General features: G+C 37.0%; 1 protein-coding gene across 1 annotated transcript in view; it reads left to right on the top strand.

The window, feature by feature from the left end:
- The window catches only part of LOC100374652 (RNA helicase aquarius), a 40,417-nt gene that overhangs the window by 16,427 nt on the left and 4,526 nt on the right, over positions 1–19,464 (top strand). The window contains exons 9-37 of the mRNA XM_085494856.1: positions 835–935; positions 1,033–1,109; positions 1,422–1,486; positions 1,781–1,894; positions 2,006–2,119; positions 2,237–2,340; positions 2,508–2,725; positions 3,336–3,428; positions 3,639–3,687; positions 3,834–3,885; positions 4,011–4,037; positions 4,255–4,354; positions 4,713–4,880; positions 5,423–5,589; positions 9,962–10,071; positions 10,545–10,676; positions 10,822–10,971; positions 11,134–11,203; positions 11,534–11,644; positions 12,189–12,298; positions 12,467–12,602; positions 12,907–13,014; positions 13,723–13,812; positions 13,998–14,135; positions 14,613–14,684; positions 15,190–15,377; positions 16,752–16,923; positions 17,501–17,671; positions 18,062–18,147. Of these exons, the coding sequence (XP_085350982.1) occupies positions 835–935; positions 1,033–1,109; positions 1,422–1,486; positions 1,781–1,894; positions 2,006–2,119; positions 2,237–2,340; positions 2,508–2,725; positions 3,336–3,428; positions 3,639–3,687; positions 3,834–3,885; positions 4,011–4,037; positions 4,255–4,354; positions 4,713–4,880; positions 5,423–5,589; positions 9,962–10,071; positions 10,545–10,676; positions 10,822–10,971; positions 11,134–11,203; positions 11,534–11,644; positions 12,189–12,298; positions 12,467–12,602; positions 12,907–13,014; positions 13,723–13,812; positions 13,998–14,135; positions 14,613–14,684; positions 15,190–15,377; positions 16,752–16,923; positions 17,501–17,671; positions 18,062–18,147 (3,293 nt within the window). The remainder of the gene's footprint in view (positions 1–834; positions 936–1,032; positions 1,110–1,421; positions 1,487–1,780; positions 1,895–2,005; positions 2,120–2,236; positions 2,341–2,507; positions 2,726–3,335; positions 3,429–3,638; positions 3,688–3,833; positions 3,886–4,010; positions 4,038–4,254; positions 4,355–4,712; positions 4,881–5,422; positions 5,590–9,961; positions 10,072–10,544; positions 10,677–10,821; positions 10,972–11,133; positions 11,204–11,533; positions 11,645–12,188; positions 12,299–12,466; positions 12,603–12,906; positions 13,015–13,722; positions 13,813–13,997; positions 14,136–14,612; positions 14,685–15,189; positions 15,378–16,751; positions 16,924–17,500; positions 17,672–18,061; positions 18,148–19,464) is intronic.

Genomic DNA, 19,464 nt, shown 5'->3' with positions numbered 1-19,464 from the left:
GCCTGCTTGACTCTTTTGGATACTCTTAGCATGATTGTGTAGGAATACGTCCAGAAAATGTGATATTGGTACAATAAATCGCACGATAAGCACATGGAAGGCTAACCCGGAAACAACTCAAGCGCTAAAAACGGTTTTTGCGCAGAACGATGCCAGAATTTCAGTTCTGCGCATATCAATATGCGTTGGTACAGAACGTGTTGAATTCTGGGTAAAACCTCGTACCGTGCAGGGCAAGCGACTGGAAAAAGACACCGGTGTTCGGTCGAATCGGTGGAAACAAAATCGTCACTCCCAGAATAACTACGCAAAATAACGATCTAAACTCGAACCATTCGATCCACAATATAAACATAAAAAAATGACTTTCGTTGCATTTGACAATGATAAACTTACGGAAAAGCCGTGTTCTTCTCGGTCCTAACGTCGGTATAATCCGCCATTTTATTTGAGTGTGTTTGCCACCTGACTCTGCCCAGTGACGTCATCATGTGCGCTATAGAAGAAGGTCTGTGATTCGTTGACTAAAATCGTCGACAGTGGGTCTCGTTGAAATCTCGTTACATAGGCATCGACTCAGATGTATGTAGGGCGGAATTTTAAAAAAATCACAAAATCAAAATCAAAGTAAAATAATAAAATAAAAAGGCATTAATAACAAAAGTAATAAAACATAAAATTAAAATTAAAATAAGTTTATAGCCAAAATAATTAAAGCCCGTACACTACATCAGATTTTAATCAGATTGGTGTTCTCATTACTGTATTTAATGCAGACAGTCATACTTTTAAATCATAATTTTAGTCACTATCATTTTATTATATTTCATATAGGGCCGACTTGAGCAGGAGCTAAAAACGCATCCAAAATATAAAAAGTTTTGGGGAATAATTAAAAAAAATGACAGCAAGGCTGATGACAAAGCTCTAGCAAGGTATGTATGGCAGCAGTTATAGTGTATCAATTATTATATCTAGTACCCATGATGCAATGCAAGGTAAATCAAAAGTATTGCTCCTATTTATCAACAGGTTGAATTTTGAAAGAAGATTTGTTGCAAAAATCATCGACCATTTTTTCACTATCCTAAATTCAATACCAGAAAAAGGTAAGGGCTTAATGTGTCTCAGTCAGCATTGCATTCAAATTTTGTGTTAAATATACAAGGTGTGTACAAATGGGTCTGTCGTATGGGACCCATATGGTGTGGTGAATGTGGTTCTCATATGTGAATTTAATTTTATGGCCACTTTGTGGAATAGACTTGGGTCTTGGGTCTTGGGTCTTGACTTAGTAATGAGATAGATGATATCTTATGGTGTTATTAATAGAAATAAAATTGTTTGTCTTCTGTTGATTCACAATAAAGTGTAATTGATGCTTCAAGACACTGTAAACATTGTATGTGTTGTATCTGCAGGTGAGGTGTCAATGCAGAAAGTACATTACTGTGAAAGATTCCTTGAACTCCTGATTGATATGGAGGTGGGTATCCTAGCAACCACAGCTGACTAGTATCCCAGCAACCACAGCTGACTATTACACTTACTATACAATGCTTTTTATGTAACTGGCCATATTTTGCATTTGGCGAGCAGTGCATTGAGTCGCAGTCAATAATCTTTTGAATTCAATTGTTTGTGGTTTTCATACAGAAAATGTAAATTGTCTTTTTAGCTGAATTATCTTAAAGTAAAAAAAAGTGCTTAGATAGAACACAAAAGCTTCCATATCATCAATCATTGTGTTAATATCTTATTTTAATTATTTTATTTTCAGTCACTGTTGCCAGCACGTCGATTCTTCAATGCAGTTCTGGATAATGCACACTTAGTTGTAAAATGTAGAATGTCTAATCTATCCCAACGAAAGGAAGGACGACTATTTAATCAAGTAAGTATTACGTTACAGGCTTATTACTGAGTAAACCACCTCTGTGTATGTATCCATCCATGTGTCTGTCTTTGCCTTACATCTTGGTTTGCCATGTCTTTGCTTTAATAGTTGCTAAATGTGTTGAAGTTCTATGCTGGATTTGAGATAGATGAGAGATCTGGTGAAGCTCTTACTGATCACGATATGACTAATATACACTATGATAGAATAACATCATTACAGGTAAGTAACAAAACTGTGTGTGATATACTGATGGTTCTCAATATTTGTCACTTTTAATGAACAGGAATGAAAATCGAGAGGTCAGTCATCTTTCACACTCTCTCCTTTTTACCACAGAGGGGGGCATTCAAGTATTTTCCAGAGCTGAAGAAATTCTCTATGGCAAATGTTGGTAGTATTGATACAAGAGATAAGCTTTTAGCTCATTTTGAACCACTTAGGTGAGTGTATCACTGTTGATGCCCCTAAATAAGCTAATAACAGTTCCTTGGGACAAATTGTTAATGATTTATATCTGTTTTTATGAATAAAATTGGAACCCCAACTTTGCAAAAATATCGTTTCTAAGCACATGTTTGAAATATTTTCATTTGTGATTATTTTACAGTACTGAAAAACTGCATGAAATCGCCGCATATCTGAATCTGGTTCCACCGTTTGAATCTGACGAGAAATTTGAAAAGGAATTCCTACTTGAGTTGCTGGTTTCCAGGCATGAGAGGAGAGCGTCCCAATTACAAGAACTGAATGAGATGCCATTGTACCCCACAGAAGAAGTATTATGGGATGAGAACATAGTACCTACACAGTTCTTTTCTGGTGAAGGTATGCACTATATTCTGTTTTTATTTGTTGCCCTGTATATTGAAGACTAGCTCCACATGTTGACCACATGTAGCTGTTCTTCGGCACACAATGGGTGTTAGTACGAACAAACCCCGCCAACATCATATATGAATACTGTAATACCTGTACATCATCCTCATAACAACAAATTTTGTCTTTTCTGATTATTTCTTATTTATCTGCCTCATTAAATACTTTCACTTGAAATTCATCTGTGTAAGTGGTGATGTAATGAAGTTCTCTCAAAATCATTTCCAGAATCTCTGATATGACACAGTTTACCCATAGAGTACATTTTATGTAGCTCCTATGATAATTCGGTAGAATCGGATGCATTCAATTAATCCTGGAACATCAAAGTCAACTCTTGGTATTGTCTTTCACATCTTTCCATATTTTGTCGCAAAGACCTAAAGCCAATGGAAAATTATGCTCTGTTTGACCAAAATTAATGTAGATGAATAAAAAATGTATAAAATTTACACCAACATTTTGGTTTGTATTCAAACAAAATGTTTGTATGGTTACAATCCAGTTTGATTGTGTGGCAGGAGATCTCTCAGTGTATGTTTTTTTTTGTATTTTGCAGACTGCCTTGCACTGCCCAAACTCAATTTACAGTTTCTGACACTACATGACTATCTGTTGAGAAATTTTAATTTATTCAGACTGGAATCTACTTGTAAGTATCTAGGTTTATCACATGACTACAGTCCTAAAAATTGTATTCTATTTACCGGTAGCTGTGTTTCTCCTTTATAGCATTTTGTAGCTTTGCTAGTAGAGTACCGGTAACTTAAATGTTCAAATCGTTATATATAAACTATTTTGGTAACAAATTGTATTCAAGTTTAAATTTAAAAAATAAATATTATGCATGTTAAATTTTCAGATGAAATTCGACAAGATGTTGAAGATTCAGTCAGTCGTTTGAAACCTTGGTAAGAAATTCTTCTTATTTCCTTTTTACACTAAAATATTTCACAGTTTAGTCTGCAAAAAGCATCTGTGTTCTCTAGGAGATGTTTTCATTTATCAATTACTGTCAGTACAGATAAAAAACAGTTGTATTTTCTTTTCACTTTAGGCTAGCTGAAGACGGTAATATGGTATTTGGAGGTTGGGCAAGAATGGCTTTGGTACGTAAACTAGTAACTGTAGCAACTATACCTATAAATTTAACAAGTTTATTACAAGTTACCAGAAGATAATTTAAACATTTAATATTTTGTTCACCTATAATTTTGCGTTTATTTTTTTGCAGCCTATCACTACATTTTCTGTGGTTGAGGTGAGTTTTTTTTGTTTATGTATTTGTTCAATTGTATTATTTGTATTTATTTGTACCACCCTCCCCTCCAAAAAATGAAGCTGTGTGCTAGTTGAATGGCATGGCGATTGAGTTAAGAAAATATATGAATTTATTTTAGTACTAATGATAGACAATGATCACACTTAATGAGGACTGTCATGACATCTACACTTAATGGTATTGCATTGTTTTACAGGTTGCAAAACCAAATATTGGTGAGAATCATCCATCTCAAGTACGAGCTGATATCACTGTGGTTTTGAACTTGAGATCAGAAATTAGAACAGAATGGGAAGGTAAATTAGTTTGATATTGTCACTGTTTTTTTTTCTATTGAATTGAACATTTATTGTATTTTTAGAGTTGATGAGCTCAAAATCCAGTGAAAATTCCTACCTTATTTTATTTTATATATTAATAAACAATTTATGAGTCAAAAATGTTTGATCATAAGATAAGTTCTCAAATAATAAATAATGTTTCTGGTCAGTTTGTGCACAACCCTAAGAAACTTGCAGCTCTCGCTGTTGACGAATAATAAAACCTGTAAAACTGGGCACCATCAAACATTTTTGAAGAAAAAAAAAATCACCTTTTTTTTTGGGAGACCTTAATTGTTGTAAACAAAGTACATGTTGTTACTTATTTTCCTAGGTCTGAGAAAACATGATGTTGCCTTTGTAATAACTGTACGTCCCACTAGGCAATATGGCACTAAGTACAAGGAGAAGGAACCATTTATACAACAGGTGGGGCTTACATATATAAGAGGGTGTGAGATTGAAGGCCTCCTGGACGACAGTGGAAATGTCATTGAGGAAGGTAAACTAATCCATTCTTTTTGGTTATGTAAATATTCAAACAAAACTGGCGATAAGAAAGATAGGAAGTAGGAAAGAGTCTGATTTTATTTTGGAAAATCTAGACATCTAGACTTGACACGGTTCCCAACCTGTATGGATTGCACAACACAAAACCTGATTGCTAGATCAGAGTTGTTATGTATACTCACTGTTTATGATTTTATGCAACTTTATTTTGTTACCTTTTCCTTACTTAGTTTTTTGTTATGATAATGTTGCTTTTTTTTTCAATCAAAAGTATATGTGGGCTTTGGGTTTTAAATATTTTTCTCTTCTGTTATTTTCCCTGTAGATTTTTATTTTTTAATATTTTTTCAGTCCACATTTTGTTTCAAAATCCACTACCTGCCCCCTCCCGATTTGTAATTGGTCAACCCCTTAGTTTGTTTAAATGTATTAAATTCATCAAAATGTATTTAAGAGAATACAATGAATGTCAGTGTCTGGAACTGGTATATAATATATGAATAAATAAATGCAAATTGATATATTTTCTTCCAGGAATTGAACCTCGTCCAGAACTCAAAGGTCAAACACGTACATATCGTGTTTGGTTGGATCCCAATCAATATCAACAAGACATGGCAAAGACAGCCACTGGAGATGAGGATGTCTACGAAACATTCAATATTATAATGAGAAGGAAACCTAAAGAGAATAATTTCAAGGTATAATTATTAGACTGACTGGAATATTTTGGTAGCATATTTGCTCTATTATGTAAAATACCTGAGATGTTTTTATGGTCAGAATAAGTAATATTTTAACCTTTTCACCACCAGACTTTCTCTCCCAAATTTTTCTGCACTTTTTTCTTGATTTCTTCAATATTTCTAAAAATAATTTTTGAGCCAGCAGTCAAAATTTGATTTAAATTCACTACGTTCAATTACCCACCATAGACTCCGGTCAAAATGACTATTTTGAACTGTAGGCATTAATCAGCGATTCTGCCGGTGACAGAGAAATAGAATGTAGGTCAGGGGAAGCCCCATGACCCCAAGATTTTCTTCCCTTACGTCACGAACCACGTGACCGAGGCCACTTCGCCTCATCGGGAATGATTCTGAGCGTCTCTGCCTGGCTTGTTTGTTTTTTCCTGTCCGGGTTTCTAGCGTGGGTTATTGCCGCAGCTGCGGCATTCAACATTTTAGCTGGTAGGATAAGTTTTTCTTGTCTTCTTTACCCTCGTGTCATTTCCTCTTTGTGTGTGATATTTTTTCACAACAAAGAAATTAAAACCCGGCGCCACTACGTAACCACTTGTTGGTTTCGTGGCGGCACCTTTTACGACTGTAATCCGCTTCCCTCATGCATGTTGTCTTCATTTTATGCTTGATCTACGTATTTAGAAATGAATAGATGTAATGACAGCTCCATGACTCGCTGCCGTTTTTTGTTGTCCTCACACCTTGCAGTCTTAGACGCGTATGTTTTCGCCGAGTCAGGGGGTACGTTCCCACCTCAGTAACACAGACAGGACATCTTCCACCCTCTTTGTTCGGGGAATGGTGGGTACAGTCTCGGAGCTTCAGAGAGCAATGAACCAATGGGTTCAGATCGATTCCGCTAGTCAGTTGGGCCCGCCAATGGTAAGCGGAAGGCACCCCAAGCATAGAACGCCTTAGGGCATCGTCCGCTAGCCAGAGTCAGCCAGGAGGCAAGCGCTCATACCCTTCCACGAGAGGGAAGAGTAGTGGCGTGCCCCCTGGGAGGAAAGAGCTAGGTGGTGGATCCTCACCTTCCTTGGGCGGTCGTCTACCCTGGCAGCGGGGAAGCGTGTTTTGACGCTTACCTCTGCAGCCGGGGGGACAGACATGTGTTCGGCAAGTGGCCAGGTCACAACTTAGTGACTAATTCAGGCCTTGGGGAACTAACCTCATGGGAGACGAGAGTACACCCTGTAGTCCGGTTTGGAGACAGCGGGTGACTGATCCCTGGACCTTTTCAGGTGGTGATATCCTGTTATGGGATACCGCTGAAATCTCCATCTCTCCTGTCAGTGTCTCCCCTATTGGGCACCGCCAGGGGTCTCCCACAATCAGGCAGGAAGTAGCAGTTTGCAGGGAAAAGGCGCCATACACAGGGTAGATCAGCCGGAACTAAGTCCTGGCTTCTACCCAAATGTGTTCATAGTACCAAATCTACAAGTGGCGGGCGTCCAGTTCTGGATCTAGGCAGACTGAATAAGTACGTGCTCCTCGATCGGTTCCACATGGAGATGCCATTCAGTGTTCTTCTCTCCATCCACCGTTTTAACTCCATCTACCCATCTCCTTTGAATCGCCAAGCTGGGCCAAGTATTCAAATTTCGGGTGCCCCCCTCCCATTCGGGTCATGCACAGCGCCCTACGTGTTCACCAGAGTGATGAAACAGGTAGTGCTGCTGCTTCACCAAATGTCTGTACACCTCAATCCGTTCCCAGACTACTGGTTACTAACAACCCGGGCAAGGGGTTAATTGCCAAACATGTCATCGACAAGTCCCATCTCGACCCAACTCGCAGTTGGAGTCCCTGGGCATGGAGTTTTGACACAGAGGTAAGCTTGGTATAGCTATTTCAAGCGTGTTGCTTAGCGTTAAGCAGCCTAGCCGAACGTCTAGTCAGCGTTCCCTCAGTGTCTCTCCGAGAACAGATGCGGATCATGATGCTCTCGGCTCAAAGGGTCGTTCCCCAGGCCGCACTACGCAGGCGCCCGATATAGCGCTTGTTATAACGCCAAGCTCTCCTATGGAAATTAGATAGACGGGCTTTGATCTCAGACCAAGTGAAGGAAGCCCTGCCCTGGTGGTCGTCACTGGCCAACCTCGGACAGGGTGCCCCCTTGGACCCACTCTTCGCAGGTATGACTCTGGTAACAGATGTCTTTTCCCAAGGTTGGGGAGTGCATCTATTGGATGAACAAGCCCAAAGACATGGCCCCTGCATTAGTTTCGGGACTACCATATCAACCGGCTCGAACTGAAAGCAGTGTACTTAGCACTACCACGCTTTCTACCCGTATTTCGAGACCACAAAGTCTAGCTCTGCACAGGCAATGCAGCGGTGGTCTCCTTCAAGAAGTGGGGGGGGGGCGTTCACCATCGTTGTCAGTCCGTGCCTGGAATACAATGTGGAGCTAACCGCACACCACCTTCCAGGGGTGAGGAACAGTCTGGCAGATGTCCAGTGGGTAGCCTCCAGGCTGTTTCGCTGTGGGACGGTCCAAGGTTAGACCGGTTTGCCGCACCCTGGAACGCCAAGCTTCTGACGTACGTAACACTCCTGCCGACTCGCTTTGCTAACTCCGTGGACCCATTTAGTTGTGTATGACTTTCCTCCCTTCCCGCTAGTTCACAGGGCACCTGAGAAAACTTCGACCTGCATATTATCATTGGTCGCACCCAATTGGCCAAGCAAGGCCTAGTTTTCACTTCTGTCCGAAATGCTAGTCGAAACACCAGTAGTGCTTCCGTCCCACACAAACGGCGCACTACCAACGAGCCCAGCGGTTATCACTTACACCCATAGAGGCTCTCAGTAGACCCGCACATACGAAAGCTTTATCTGGGCGGGCTGCCAACGTCCTGGCCAGGGCGAACAGAGATTCCACCAACGCGGCCTACATTTCTAGGTGTACACTGATTGGTGTAGCGGAAGGGAGATTGATCCATACCATCCCTCTATTGGCCAGGTAGCAGGCTCTTTTGTCCACCTGTTTGAAGAAGTGGGTTTGTCTTAAGCAGCAAACATTGGCTACTTGTCGGCCGTGTCCCCCACCATTGAGAACATACAGGAACAAGACTAGCCGATTGTCTTATTATTAGGAGACTATTTATTACTTTCCAGATTTCGAGACCCTATACAAGGGAACCGCCCAACTGGGACTCGTCGGCTGTGTTGTCCACTCTAAGCAGACTGCCCTTTGAGCCTCTCCGATCAGCACCACTCAAATTTTTGACGTGAATAGTCTTTCTACTGGCCCTCACCTCAGGTAGGCGTTGGCCAGAGCCGGGGGCATTGTCCTTCTCGGATGATGTACCGCCGTTATGGACAATCACGTTGAGCTAAAGACACGAATCGTGTTTCTTGCTTAGAACCAAATCCCAGGACACGATCCTCACCCGATGGTCATCCCCCGGCTGTCAAATTTTGTCTGCCTGGAGGGTCAGGAGGAATTGCTTCTCTGCCCAGTTAGAGCACGGAGTGGCTACCAAACCGTACTAAGGATTCAGGACGGGGTGCCAGGCACATGTCTTTGTGTTACGGCCCAGGCAGGCAGGATAGGCCGGTCTCTCCAACTTCCATAACCAGGTGGTTTACTGCAACTGTATTAGAGGTTTATAATGCATAAGGCTCTAACCCAAGTTTTAAAAAGCACATTGTTCATATAAAAGTTGAGTTTATACTAATAGTGCGCTATGCTTGGCAGCATGAACGGCTATGTACAATGGCGTATACGAATGCGATCAGATACTAAAACGTCATAGCTTTGAAAAGTACCCGGATGTTAAATATGTTCGTTCGTTAATTATTCCCCTCCATGAATGGCCTCCATGGCAAGCACTTCAAATGCCTATCCAAGCTACAGTTATAATTAAAACAAAATTAAACCACTGCAATATTATTTCGAATACAGTTTAGAATATACACAACTATAAATTAAGGCCGCATTTAGGTTCGCTTTAAGGTTAATGATTCAGTATACAACAAAAGAGATTTGGGGAGTATATACGCTTCTATTGGAGATGTATTTTTAATAGAGTAATTATTTTATAGTACTGACATGCTGACTTCAACAGTTTGGTGATTGTTTATTTTAGTGCTATAAAAACTACTATGTGATTATTTCTTGATAATATGTCAGTGTTGTAAAGTTATAACAAATATTAGGATTTTATGGTTAAGATGATTGAAATTAGGATGAGGATTTCAAGGACATACAGTATGTAATGTATGTGGTAAGAGTTACAGTAAATAATGCACCCGTATTATTTACCTTTCATGATTTTTGTCTTTTTCTATTGTGTATTGACTTTCATTTAATTGTTTATTGCAGGCTGTCTTGGAAACAATCCGTGATTTAATGAACACTGAATGTGTCGTTCCTGACTGGTTACACGATATAATATTGGGATATGGTGATCCTGGTGCAGCACATTATTCAAAGTAAGCTAATGTCTTCTCGTAGATTCCTCTTAAAAACTACCTGCACTTCTAAACATTTAAAAAAAAAATATGGTACAAAGTGCAATAAAAAACTACTTTACATACGTTATTTGCTTCTATATTAAGTAGCATATACATTCACATAAATAACAGAAGTGTTTATGTGATCAAAATAAGGAAGAGATTTTAATAATTCAGTGGATAAATGAAAGTGATTTTTATGCACTTCTATTGGAGATACACTAATAAGTCAAATATGTTATTGTTTAATCATAGACCTTAGAAAATATTTTCTAAGGTCTATGGTTTAATATTTTTAAGATATGGAATGAAAGTGTCAAATTTGCAATGTGAAATTATCACTATATCAATATATAGATAACAAATATAATATCTTGTCAGTAGACTAGTTCTGAATAAATCCTGGGAAAATAGATATGATATAACACATGATTTACTTTATCTTCATATAGAATGGATTCTGCTGTGTCCACCTTGGATTTTGTAGATACGTTTTTGAACGTACATCATCTGAAATCTAGTTTTCCTGAATATGAGATCAAAGTCACTACAGAGGACCCAGCTTCTCAAAAACCACCTTTCAAGTAAGTGGCAATGGCTTCTTTGACCAACCTTGAAAACATTACTTGTCATATTTCAGTGTCCTCACCAAGTATGAGATTTATTGATAGGATTTTTTTCAAAATGGCTGACTTTCAATAAATATTATTATTGTTGTTGTTGTTGCAGAGTGACATTCCCTGCTAAAAAATCTGGGAAAAAACGAAAAAAAGGTGACACTGATGATAAAGTGGCTGAAGAGAAACAGAAACTACAGCTGGTAGTTGAACCATACTCAATTCCTAATAGAGGTCCATATCCATTTAACCAGCCTAAGAAGTAAGTCTGCATTGGATGAGGCATAACGTAGCAACAACTATTGCTATGGTAACATCATAACTTGCAATGTGTTATTTGTCATGAACGCTAAAGTTACATTGTTGCTCATACTGCCCTCATGAGATAACTAACTGAGTCTTGTCTTTTCTTTTGTTTTTATAGGAATGCCATTCATTTTACACCCACTCAAATTGAAGCTATAAAAGCAGGCATGCAGCCTGGACTCACAATGGTCAGTACAAAAATTATAAATGATATTTGTCATTTGCTCCATTTTGTGACAATTCTGTGAAATGTCACACTAAATCTGCAAAAGTTTTTCTGAACTTAAGAATTAAAGGAAAGATGATTTTTTTGCTCATTTTTAAAAGTTATATAATATTCAATAGTTTTGCGAACTTTTTTGTGATCTAAATAACATGCTGTTATACTACTTTTTTTATCTCGCAACATATTATTTTATAAAGATGTGTGCTCTTTAAATCATTTTTTGAGTAATTTCTTTGTGATGAGTTGAAGAATACACTTGTGATGACAATTATGTATGCATATTTTCTTTCAGGTGGTTGGTCCTCCAGGTACTGGTAAAACTGATGTAGCAGTGCAGATCATTTCCAATATCTATCATAATTTTCCTGATCAAAGAACTTTGATTGTGACACACTCTAATCAGGTACAATGCAATGTTTGTTTGATTGAGCTATAGGAATGATACAATTGATTCTAAATTGGTGGTCAGAGTACATGAACTGTATTTTCTCTATTATAAGTGTATTACCAGAAAAATCATTAATTGTATGCTGGCTCATTAAAATCTGACTTTTTGCCCCAAAACACCATGACATGTACTTGTGTGAATATTTGTGTACCAATGTTCACAATGATTTGATGAAAAATTACCAATTGTTTTTTAAATAATTTGAAAAAATGCAGAACAAATGATATTTGATAAAATACCACAGCTGTTCGTTATCAGGGGTTCTTCAAGGGGAATAGGTGTGCAGTGCCATCATACCCCAGGTTTGCTCCCTATTACCTAACCTGGTACAGTCAGTAGATTATGATCAATTATAACAAATATAGTGTTACCAATGGTAACAGAGGTGTGCTCCTTCTTAAAATTTTTCTCTAATTATTTTTTCCGATTTTTGCTCCCTATTCTTCAACTGCATTTTAGTGTTCAAGTTCCTCACATAACATGTGTTTAATTTCAAAAGGCATTAAATCAACTGTTTGAAAAGATCATAGCCTTAGATATTGACGAGCGTCATCTGCTACGTCTTGGACATGGTGAAGAAGCGCTGGAAACTGAAAAAGATTTCTCACGGTATGCTTATTCTCTAAAGTCTTGTACTTTCTGGTGACAGTCGTTGTTATGTTCTTTGCATGCACAGCTCTTTTTAGTAGCATGTAACATGTAAATTAATTCCTACACTGAGCATATTTCAACATGATGTAACAATTTTCACTAATGGCTGGTCTTTGTACATTCTAGATATGGTCGTGTGAATTTTGTCTTAGCTAGAAGATTGGAGCTGCTGAAGGAAGTAGCAAGACTACAAGAAAGCTTAGGAGTTCCAGGTGATGTATCTTACACATGTGAAACTGCTGGACATTTCTTTCTCTATCAGGTAAATAAAAGTAGTGTTTTTTTTAATTTTGCAAATTTGTTATCAATATTCATAAATATTAATTAAATATGGTACATGGAAAGCATATATCATTATAGAACATTCAGTTGATGTTGATGCCTGCATTACTAAGGAACCAAACGCACACACATGTCCCCTCCATGGCAATGTTCGTTCATACAATCAATAAGCCAAATAATCATGTTGGCCGAGAAGTCACAAAATTCTCTATTTCTCAGTTGATGAGTACCGGTAAGTTGTTTTTACTGAATTACTTCCTAAGTAATGTATGCATTGTTTCTAGGTGTTGTCAAGGTGGGAGAAATATACAAGTAAAATCAAAAGCAGCAGAGATGTGAAAAACATTCAGGAGGATTTCCCATTTGAACAATTCTTCTCAAATGCCCCACAGGTATAGTAGTCTGTTAAACGAAATAACCTATCATTGCCCACAGTCCTATCTTCAGTCTGAAAACATCATTATTTAAGATGTCAATCAGTAAAAGTAGTGAGACAATGCTTGTATTGGCAGTCTGCCAGGTTTGGTCACTCATTTGGTTATACAGTCACTGTGGTCTGGTCAATATCTTACAATTTTGATATGAATGAAACTCAAAATGAATAATTTTCAATATTTTGCATTTCAACAATTTATCGTTATTCTATATGTTGTTTTTTCCTGTGAAACCACTAGCTTTTTCTTTTCAATACGCTGTGATGTTCATGATGCCAATGTATGAACATTTTTACGTGGTTAAAACAAAACATTTTGAAATTGGTATAGTAGTTTAATTTTATTTTAATATTATATAGATTACTTATAATATAATACTAAATCAAAAAAATCTATAAATAACTTTTCTCAAAAGCATACGCAATGACTGTTAAATTTAGAAGTTAATGATATGGACGCTTATTTTGGGTCACATCACCGATTGTGCAACTTTTAGAATACTTATCAGAAGGTGTCAATAGTTTATTAACCCATGTAGGACAATTGCCCCATAGAAAAACTGCTCTTCGTTGTGGTTCGTTTAAATATTTTACTGAGTAGAACATCTCACCTTACTTGTACAGTTAATCACATTTAACCTAGCATGTACTAATTATAATATTTCAGCCAATATTCCATGGAAAATCTTATGAAGAAGACATGGACATAGCAGAAGGATGTTTTAGGCATCTCAGGAAAATATTTACTGAATTAGAGGCAAGTATTCAACATTTTCAGTCATTGTGATATTGATTTGATAGGATGAGTGTTGTCAAGTGAGAGTGGTTGATTGAATAATATGAATTGGAGTCATTGAGATTCAACGTCTTCTTAATCTCTTATGCCAGTTCTTTTTCAATGAAATTATCGTTTATGCAATGTACTTGATGTTTTATTTTTAGGAGTTCCGTGCCTTTGAATTGTTACGTAGTGGTGCTGATAGGTCAAAGTATCTACTGATCAAAGAAGCCAAGATAATTGCTATGACTTGTACTCATGCTGCACTAAAACGCAGAGATTTGGTTGATGTGGGATTCAAGGTATGTTCATCACCAAACCATGCATTATAATGCATTCATTTATTTATTTGTAGCTTGATTTCTTTTGTATTTTTGCAGTTTTGGCGTCACTTAAAACCTGTTTACCTATTACCACAGACTAAAATCTATTTCTATAATGTGCTTCCCATTTTTTGTTAGTTCTCTTTGTCTGGAACTTAGGGATTGACCTCTGTGCATTCATCTGTGTTTTCAAGCCTGTTTCTTGAACATGTTTAGACTGTTCACATTTAAACATCATACATATGCACGTCCATTCGCTATTTGATCCGATTCATTTCTATGTGTAACATTCATCAAAATCAAGCATTTCACTCCAGGACTCAGATCTCAGTGGTGTATGGATTGATTTTGAGGTTGAAAAAATAGAATTGTTGTAGCCCAATCTCATTTATCAGGTCGCCGATATCTGTGGAATGCTGTTCTAAAATGAATGTCCATTTCATTGTATTTTCACAGTATGACAATATTTTAATGGAGGAATCCGCTCAAATCTTGGAAATTGAGACATTCATACCACTCCTACTACAGGTTAGTTTATTCACCAGCCAGGAAATGAGCATGACTGATTCAAATGCATCGTGTGTAAATTGTGTTCATTCCAGTTCCAAGGACAAACTGCAGACAGTTTAAAAGCACTACAAACTCTCAATATTTTGCTGTCAATCAAATAGATGAAAAAGGGCATTTCATACCCCAACTGTTTCCATGGAAACAATAACTTTGTGATTTCCCCATATTGTCATACTCTGGCGGCCACTTAGAATTGAAAAGTGGACCAAATATATACATGTGTACAACTGACTTATACAGTTCAAAACTGTTTCAGTACACCAACATTTTTCTTTGAACATCATGGAAATAACTTGGCAAAATTTTATGAAATTCAAAAGTGTGTTTGCCATGTCCATAAATTCTGGAATTGTAGAACCTGGCTTTTGGAAAAAAACTATAGGTATGACAGGTTACTGACAAGAAGCTTTCATAGAAAGCTGCAACATAATTGTTCTCTCGTAACATTTTGTTGTTTTCTCAGAATCCAGAAGATGGTTTTAGCAGACTAAAACGATGGATCATGATTGGAGATCACCACCAGCTTCCCCCTGTCATAAAAAATATGGCATTTCAGAAATTCTCCAACATGGAGCAGTCTCTCTTCACCCGACTCGTCAGACTTGGGGTTCCAACTGTCGATTTGGATGCCCAAGGAAGAGCCAGAGCTAGGTAAGCAAATTTGTTTCACTGTTTTCCTGATGTTATAAAAACATTTCAGGAACATTTTTATTCTTTGCTAGATTTGATAGTACTAGTAGCTATATTATATTCAAGTGACATTTGAACTGTCTTCAGACGAATAATTTGAAATGAATATGTGTATGATGCCATGATAAACTGCACTGAAGTTCTTGCTCATGAGGATTGGGATTTTATCCCCAAAAGAAACTGGGCATTTGTGTAGAATAAAAATATTTAGGTTAATATATGACATGATTTAGAATATGACACTGAACAATTTTTATAATTTTAATAATGTCTAAAACACAACTAAACTTGACCCAAGTTCTTCGCTTTAAAGGGAACCTCAATCCAAACAACATAATGACCCCTAAAGAAAAAGCTCCACAAATGTAGGAGAATGCAATTTACAGTTTTGTTGTATCACTTTTCATTCTCTAGGTATTCCACTTTTCATAAGTATTACGTAGTCAGCCATCTTGATTTTCAAGCAAAGGATTATGGGTAAAGTATGACATCATAGAATCTGTTGTCAGAAATTGAGAAAATGATTTCATCTATAACTTCAAAAGTTGAACTTCAAATTGGCTGAAAGTTTAGAAATTGGTAGCATACATGTACTGGTGCCATCCATGCTTATAAAATAGTTGTCATGGAAACAGAACTGAAAATATTTATTTTTATGTTTTTCTACCAAATACTAAAATTTCCTTATATTTTATACAATTTAATAACGTGAGTAAGTTATATAGGTGATATATCACATGTTGAGTGCAAAAAGGGGACAAAAAAGTGACATTCTATATTTCACAACTAAAATATTGATTTTTATTTTTTTAACGTTTTCAACAATATTTTCACTTTATGTGTATTTGTAAAATTCCCATTTCCATTACTATAATTATATACATGAGTAATATGTACAACGAAAATTTGAACTAATTCGCATCAGTATTTTTCATGTTATAGATGAAATAATTTTCTCAATTTCTGACAACTGATTCTATGATGTCATACTTTACCATAATCCTTTGCTTGAGAATCAAGATGGCTGACTACTTATTAACGATGAAAAGTTGAATATCCAGAGAATGAAAACTGTGATAAAAAAAGTGTAAATTGCATTCTCCTACATTTGTGGAGCTTTTTCTTTAGGGGTCATTATGTTGTTTGGATTGAGGTTCCCTTTAACCTACTCCCAACCCTATTACTAATTCTTTATCTACAACTGAATAATTCAAAGATATTTCACTTTTGTCCATGTAATTGCAAATGTCATTTGTATGGTGAGTTTATTATGCAGTTTTATTCTATACACCATTATAAACCAGAGACTGAATCAAGTTATGAATTGTTTTACAGTATATGTAACCTGTACAACTGGCGATACAGTAAGCTAGGTAATCTACCACACGTTGTTACATGGCCTGAATTCGAGATGGCTAATCCAGGAATGGGGTTTGATTTCCAGCTTATCAACGTGGAAGGTTTCAATGGTGTAGGGGAATCTGAACCAAATCCGTACTTCTTTCAGGTATGCCTTGGTTTTGTATGACTTGACCATATGTAATGACTGAGTGAGGGATGATGGGAAATGCTTAGGTTATGATTGAAGATTGTTGATGTTAATGCATACATGTATGACTTCCTACTTGCATATCCCCATATATTTATGTGTGGTTAGATTCTATAATTGATAACTAAATTCTCATTTGTTGTGTAGCATTTATGATCACTGTAAACCATTTAAATTCATAGTTAGGAATTCTCAACAATTGAGCATTTTATGGCATCGCATATGGTGTCGCAAGACACCGTAAGAAATTTACACTGTTGCAAAATGTCATGAATTGCACTGACTTGCGAAATTTGATAGCTTTGTATCTAATGAAATGAAAGCAGTTTACTGTAACCTCTCATGTACTCTCTGATATTCAGTAACGAATACTGATACATGAAAAAACTGTGGTTAAGATGGATAGGTGCTTGTGTTTGACTGAGTCTGGTCCTCGTAATTCAACGTGTGAAACTGTTGTTCTGGCAAAAAAGATTTAAAAAAAAAATACCGGGGTAGCAGTTGTTATGTTTATGTGATGCTTTGATCATTACAGAATTTGGCTGAAGCCGAATATGTGGTAGCATTGTTTATGTTCATGAGATTAATTGGATACCCAGCTGACAAGATAAGCATTCTTACTACGTATAATGGACAGAAACATCTCATACGTGATGTCATTAATCAGAGGTGTGGTAACAACCCACTCATTGGTCGGCCTAGTAAGGTAAGGGCAGATCAATGTCATATATGCCAGATTATTCAGAATTAGTTGAATTTGTCAGTAACCACAGGGAAAACAACATATGTTAGAAATTAATTAAAGGGTGTGGTTGTCACAACATACATGTGTGAGCTATGGGTCTTGTATAAACAAAGATGACCAATGTGTACAAACTGAGACGTTACCAAGCTTTGACTAGGAATTTTTATTTTGTGATTAGAACGTATCGAAGGAGTCGCCAGTGGTAATTAGTACCCACGTCATAACTTTGAACTCATGATTTCATTAGAAGAATGCATTGGATTGTGGGAAAATAAATGTTTATCAACACAAATGCAAACCACTGGAAATACAGTGAATTTGTAATTTTAAATCTCTTCTGTTTTTCACTAGGTGACTACTGTTGATCGTTTCCAAGGACAACAGAATGATTATGTCTTGCTATCACTTGTTAGAACTAAGGCTGTTGGACATCTCAGGTAAGCGGAGATTTGCAAATGTATATTTATAGATTTTTAACAACTGCTACTACAGACTTGACATTTTGAAGACAAGGTTACTAAATTTAAAACATACCAGCATTGACAACTAAAGATTAATAATAGTTTCTCTTTAAAAAATTCACCCAGAGAACCAAAAATAAATTCCGTTTTAAAGTGCCTGTGCAATGCCCACTCTCACGTTTCCCATTTTAGATCTGTGTCCCACTGAAATGGGCAGTTATTGATTTTTTTTGCTGAAAATGATTACTCGTATCCAAGTAAATTTGGGATTATTCTCGTGTTGTAGCCACGCCCACCTATCCCGAAACGGTCGACTGTTTCCGGATTTCCGACTCTCGCCGAAAGTGCGCCATCAAATGCCAAAATGTGAGAGGAAGTCATACCCCTGAGCCGTAATAACACTAGTCATTCAGTATACTTTTAAACGATATACATTTTTCGGTCGGCGTTTTTTTTTCTACTTTTTTTGTCTATTTTATTTTTTTGAGAGAAAGTTTTTTAGATGTTGTGACGTGGGCAGCTGCAGTGAAACGTATAGTCACAGTGTATTAAGTATTCACACGTTTCTAATCGATCCGAAGGTGCGACATCAGTGGAAGAAAGCCACTTAACCTCAGATTCCTTTTTTTGTGGAAAAACTGTTCTCGTCCATGAAAAAAACAACTAGGTTTAAAGAGAAACGCCAACAACATAAACCTGGCGCACCACTTTTGAAAGAAATACTAGTAGATTCCGGACCATGATCACCAAGGTGGTTTTCAGAAGAGAGAGACGTCTGGCAAATGTTTCAAATGAGTTGACTTTTTTGCGATCCTGATTATCGTTTTATAGAGACTATTTAGTCTCTGTTAAGTAAAAGGTAGCAATAATTTTGACAGTGACACGAAAACGGAGCGTCGACAAACAGGAAATTACACAGCCCTTACACATTGCTAATTGTTTTCATTTTCGAAGGCTAAGGGACGACGTGAAAAGATCGATGTCGGATAAAAAAACTTATTTCCTTTAGTTTGGGGGTGGGGGGTTTTGGCCTCAAAAAGTTTCCATCCGACAAAAACGATTTTATTTTTTAATGAAGTCAAACAAATCTTGGAGTATTTGTAGTTCGTTTTTTTCTATCCAATCATGGACAGAAATAACCGAAAAGGGAAAAAAACAGAAAAATGGTTTGGTTCGAGTGTAAATCTGTGCGTCAAATGAGGTGCATTTGTGAAATCTGTTTACACCCACCCGAAAACCAACTGCTATGCAATACTACTGTCCAATTATCAATTTGTATTTAATGGTGAATGT

This window comes from Saccoglossus kowalevskii, chromosome 2 (assembly GCF_978046115.1).
Source record: "Saccoglossus kowalevskii chromosome 2, keSacKowa6.1, whole genome shotgun sequence".
NCBI classification, from domain to species: Eukaryota; Metazoa; Hemichordata; class Enteropneusta; family Harrimaniidae; genus Saccoglossus; species Saccoglossus kowalevskii.
This window is presented reverse-complemented; position numbering and strand designations above follow the sequence as displayed.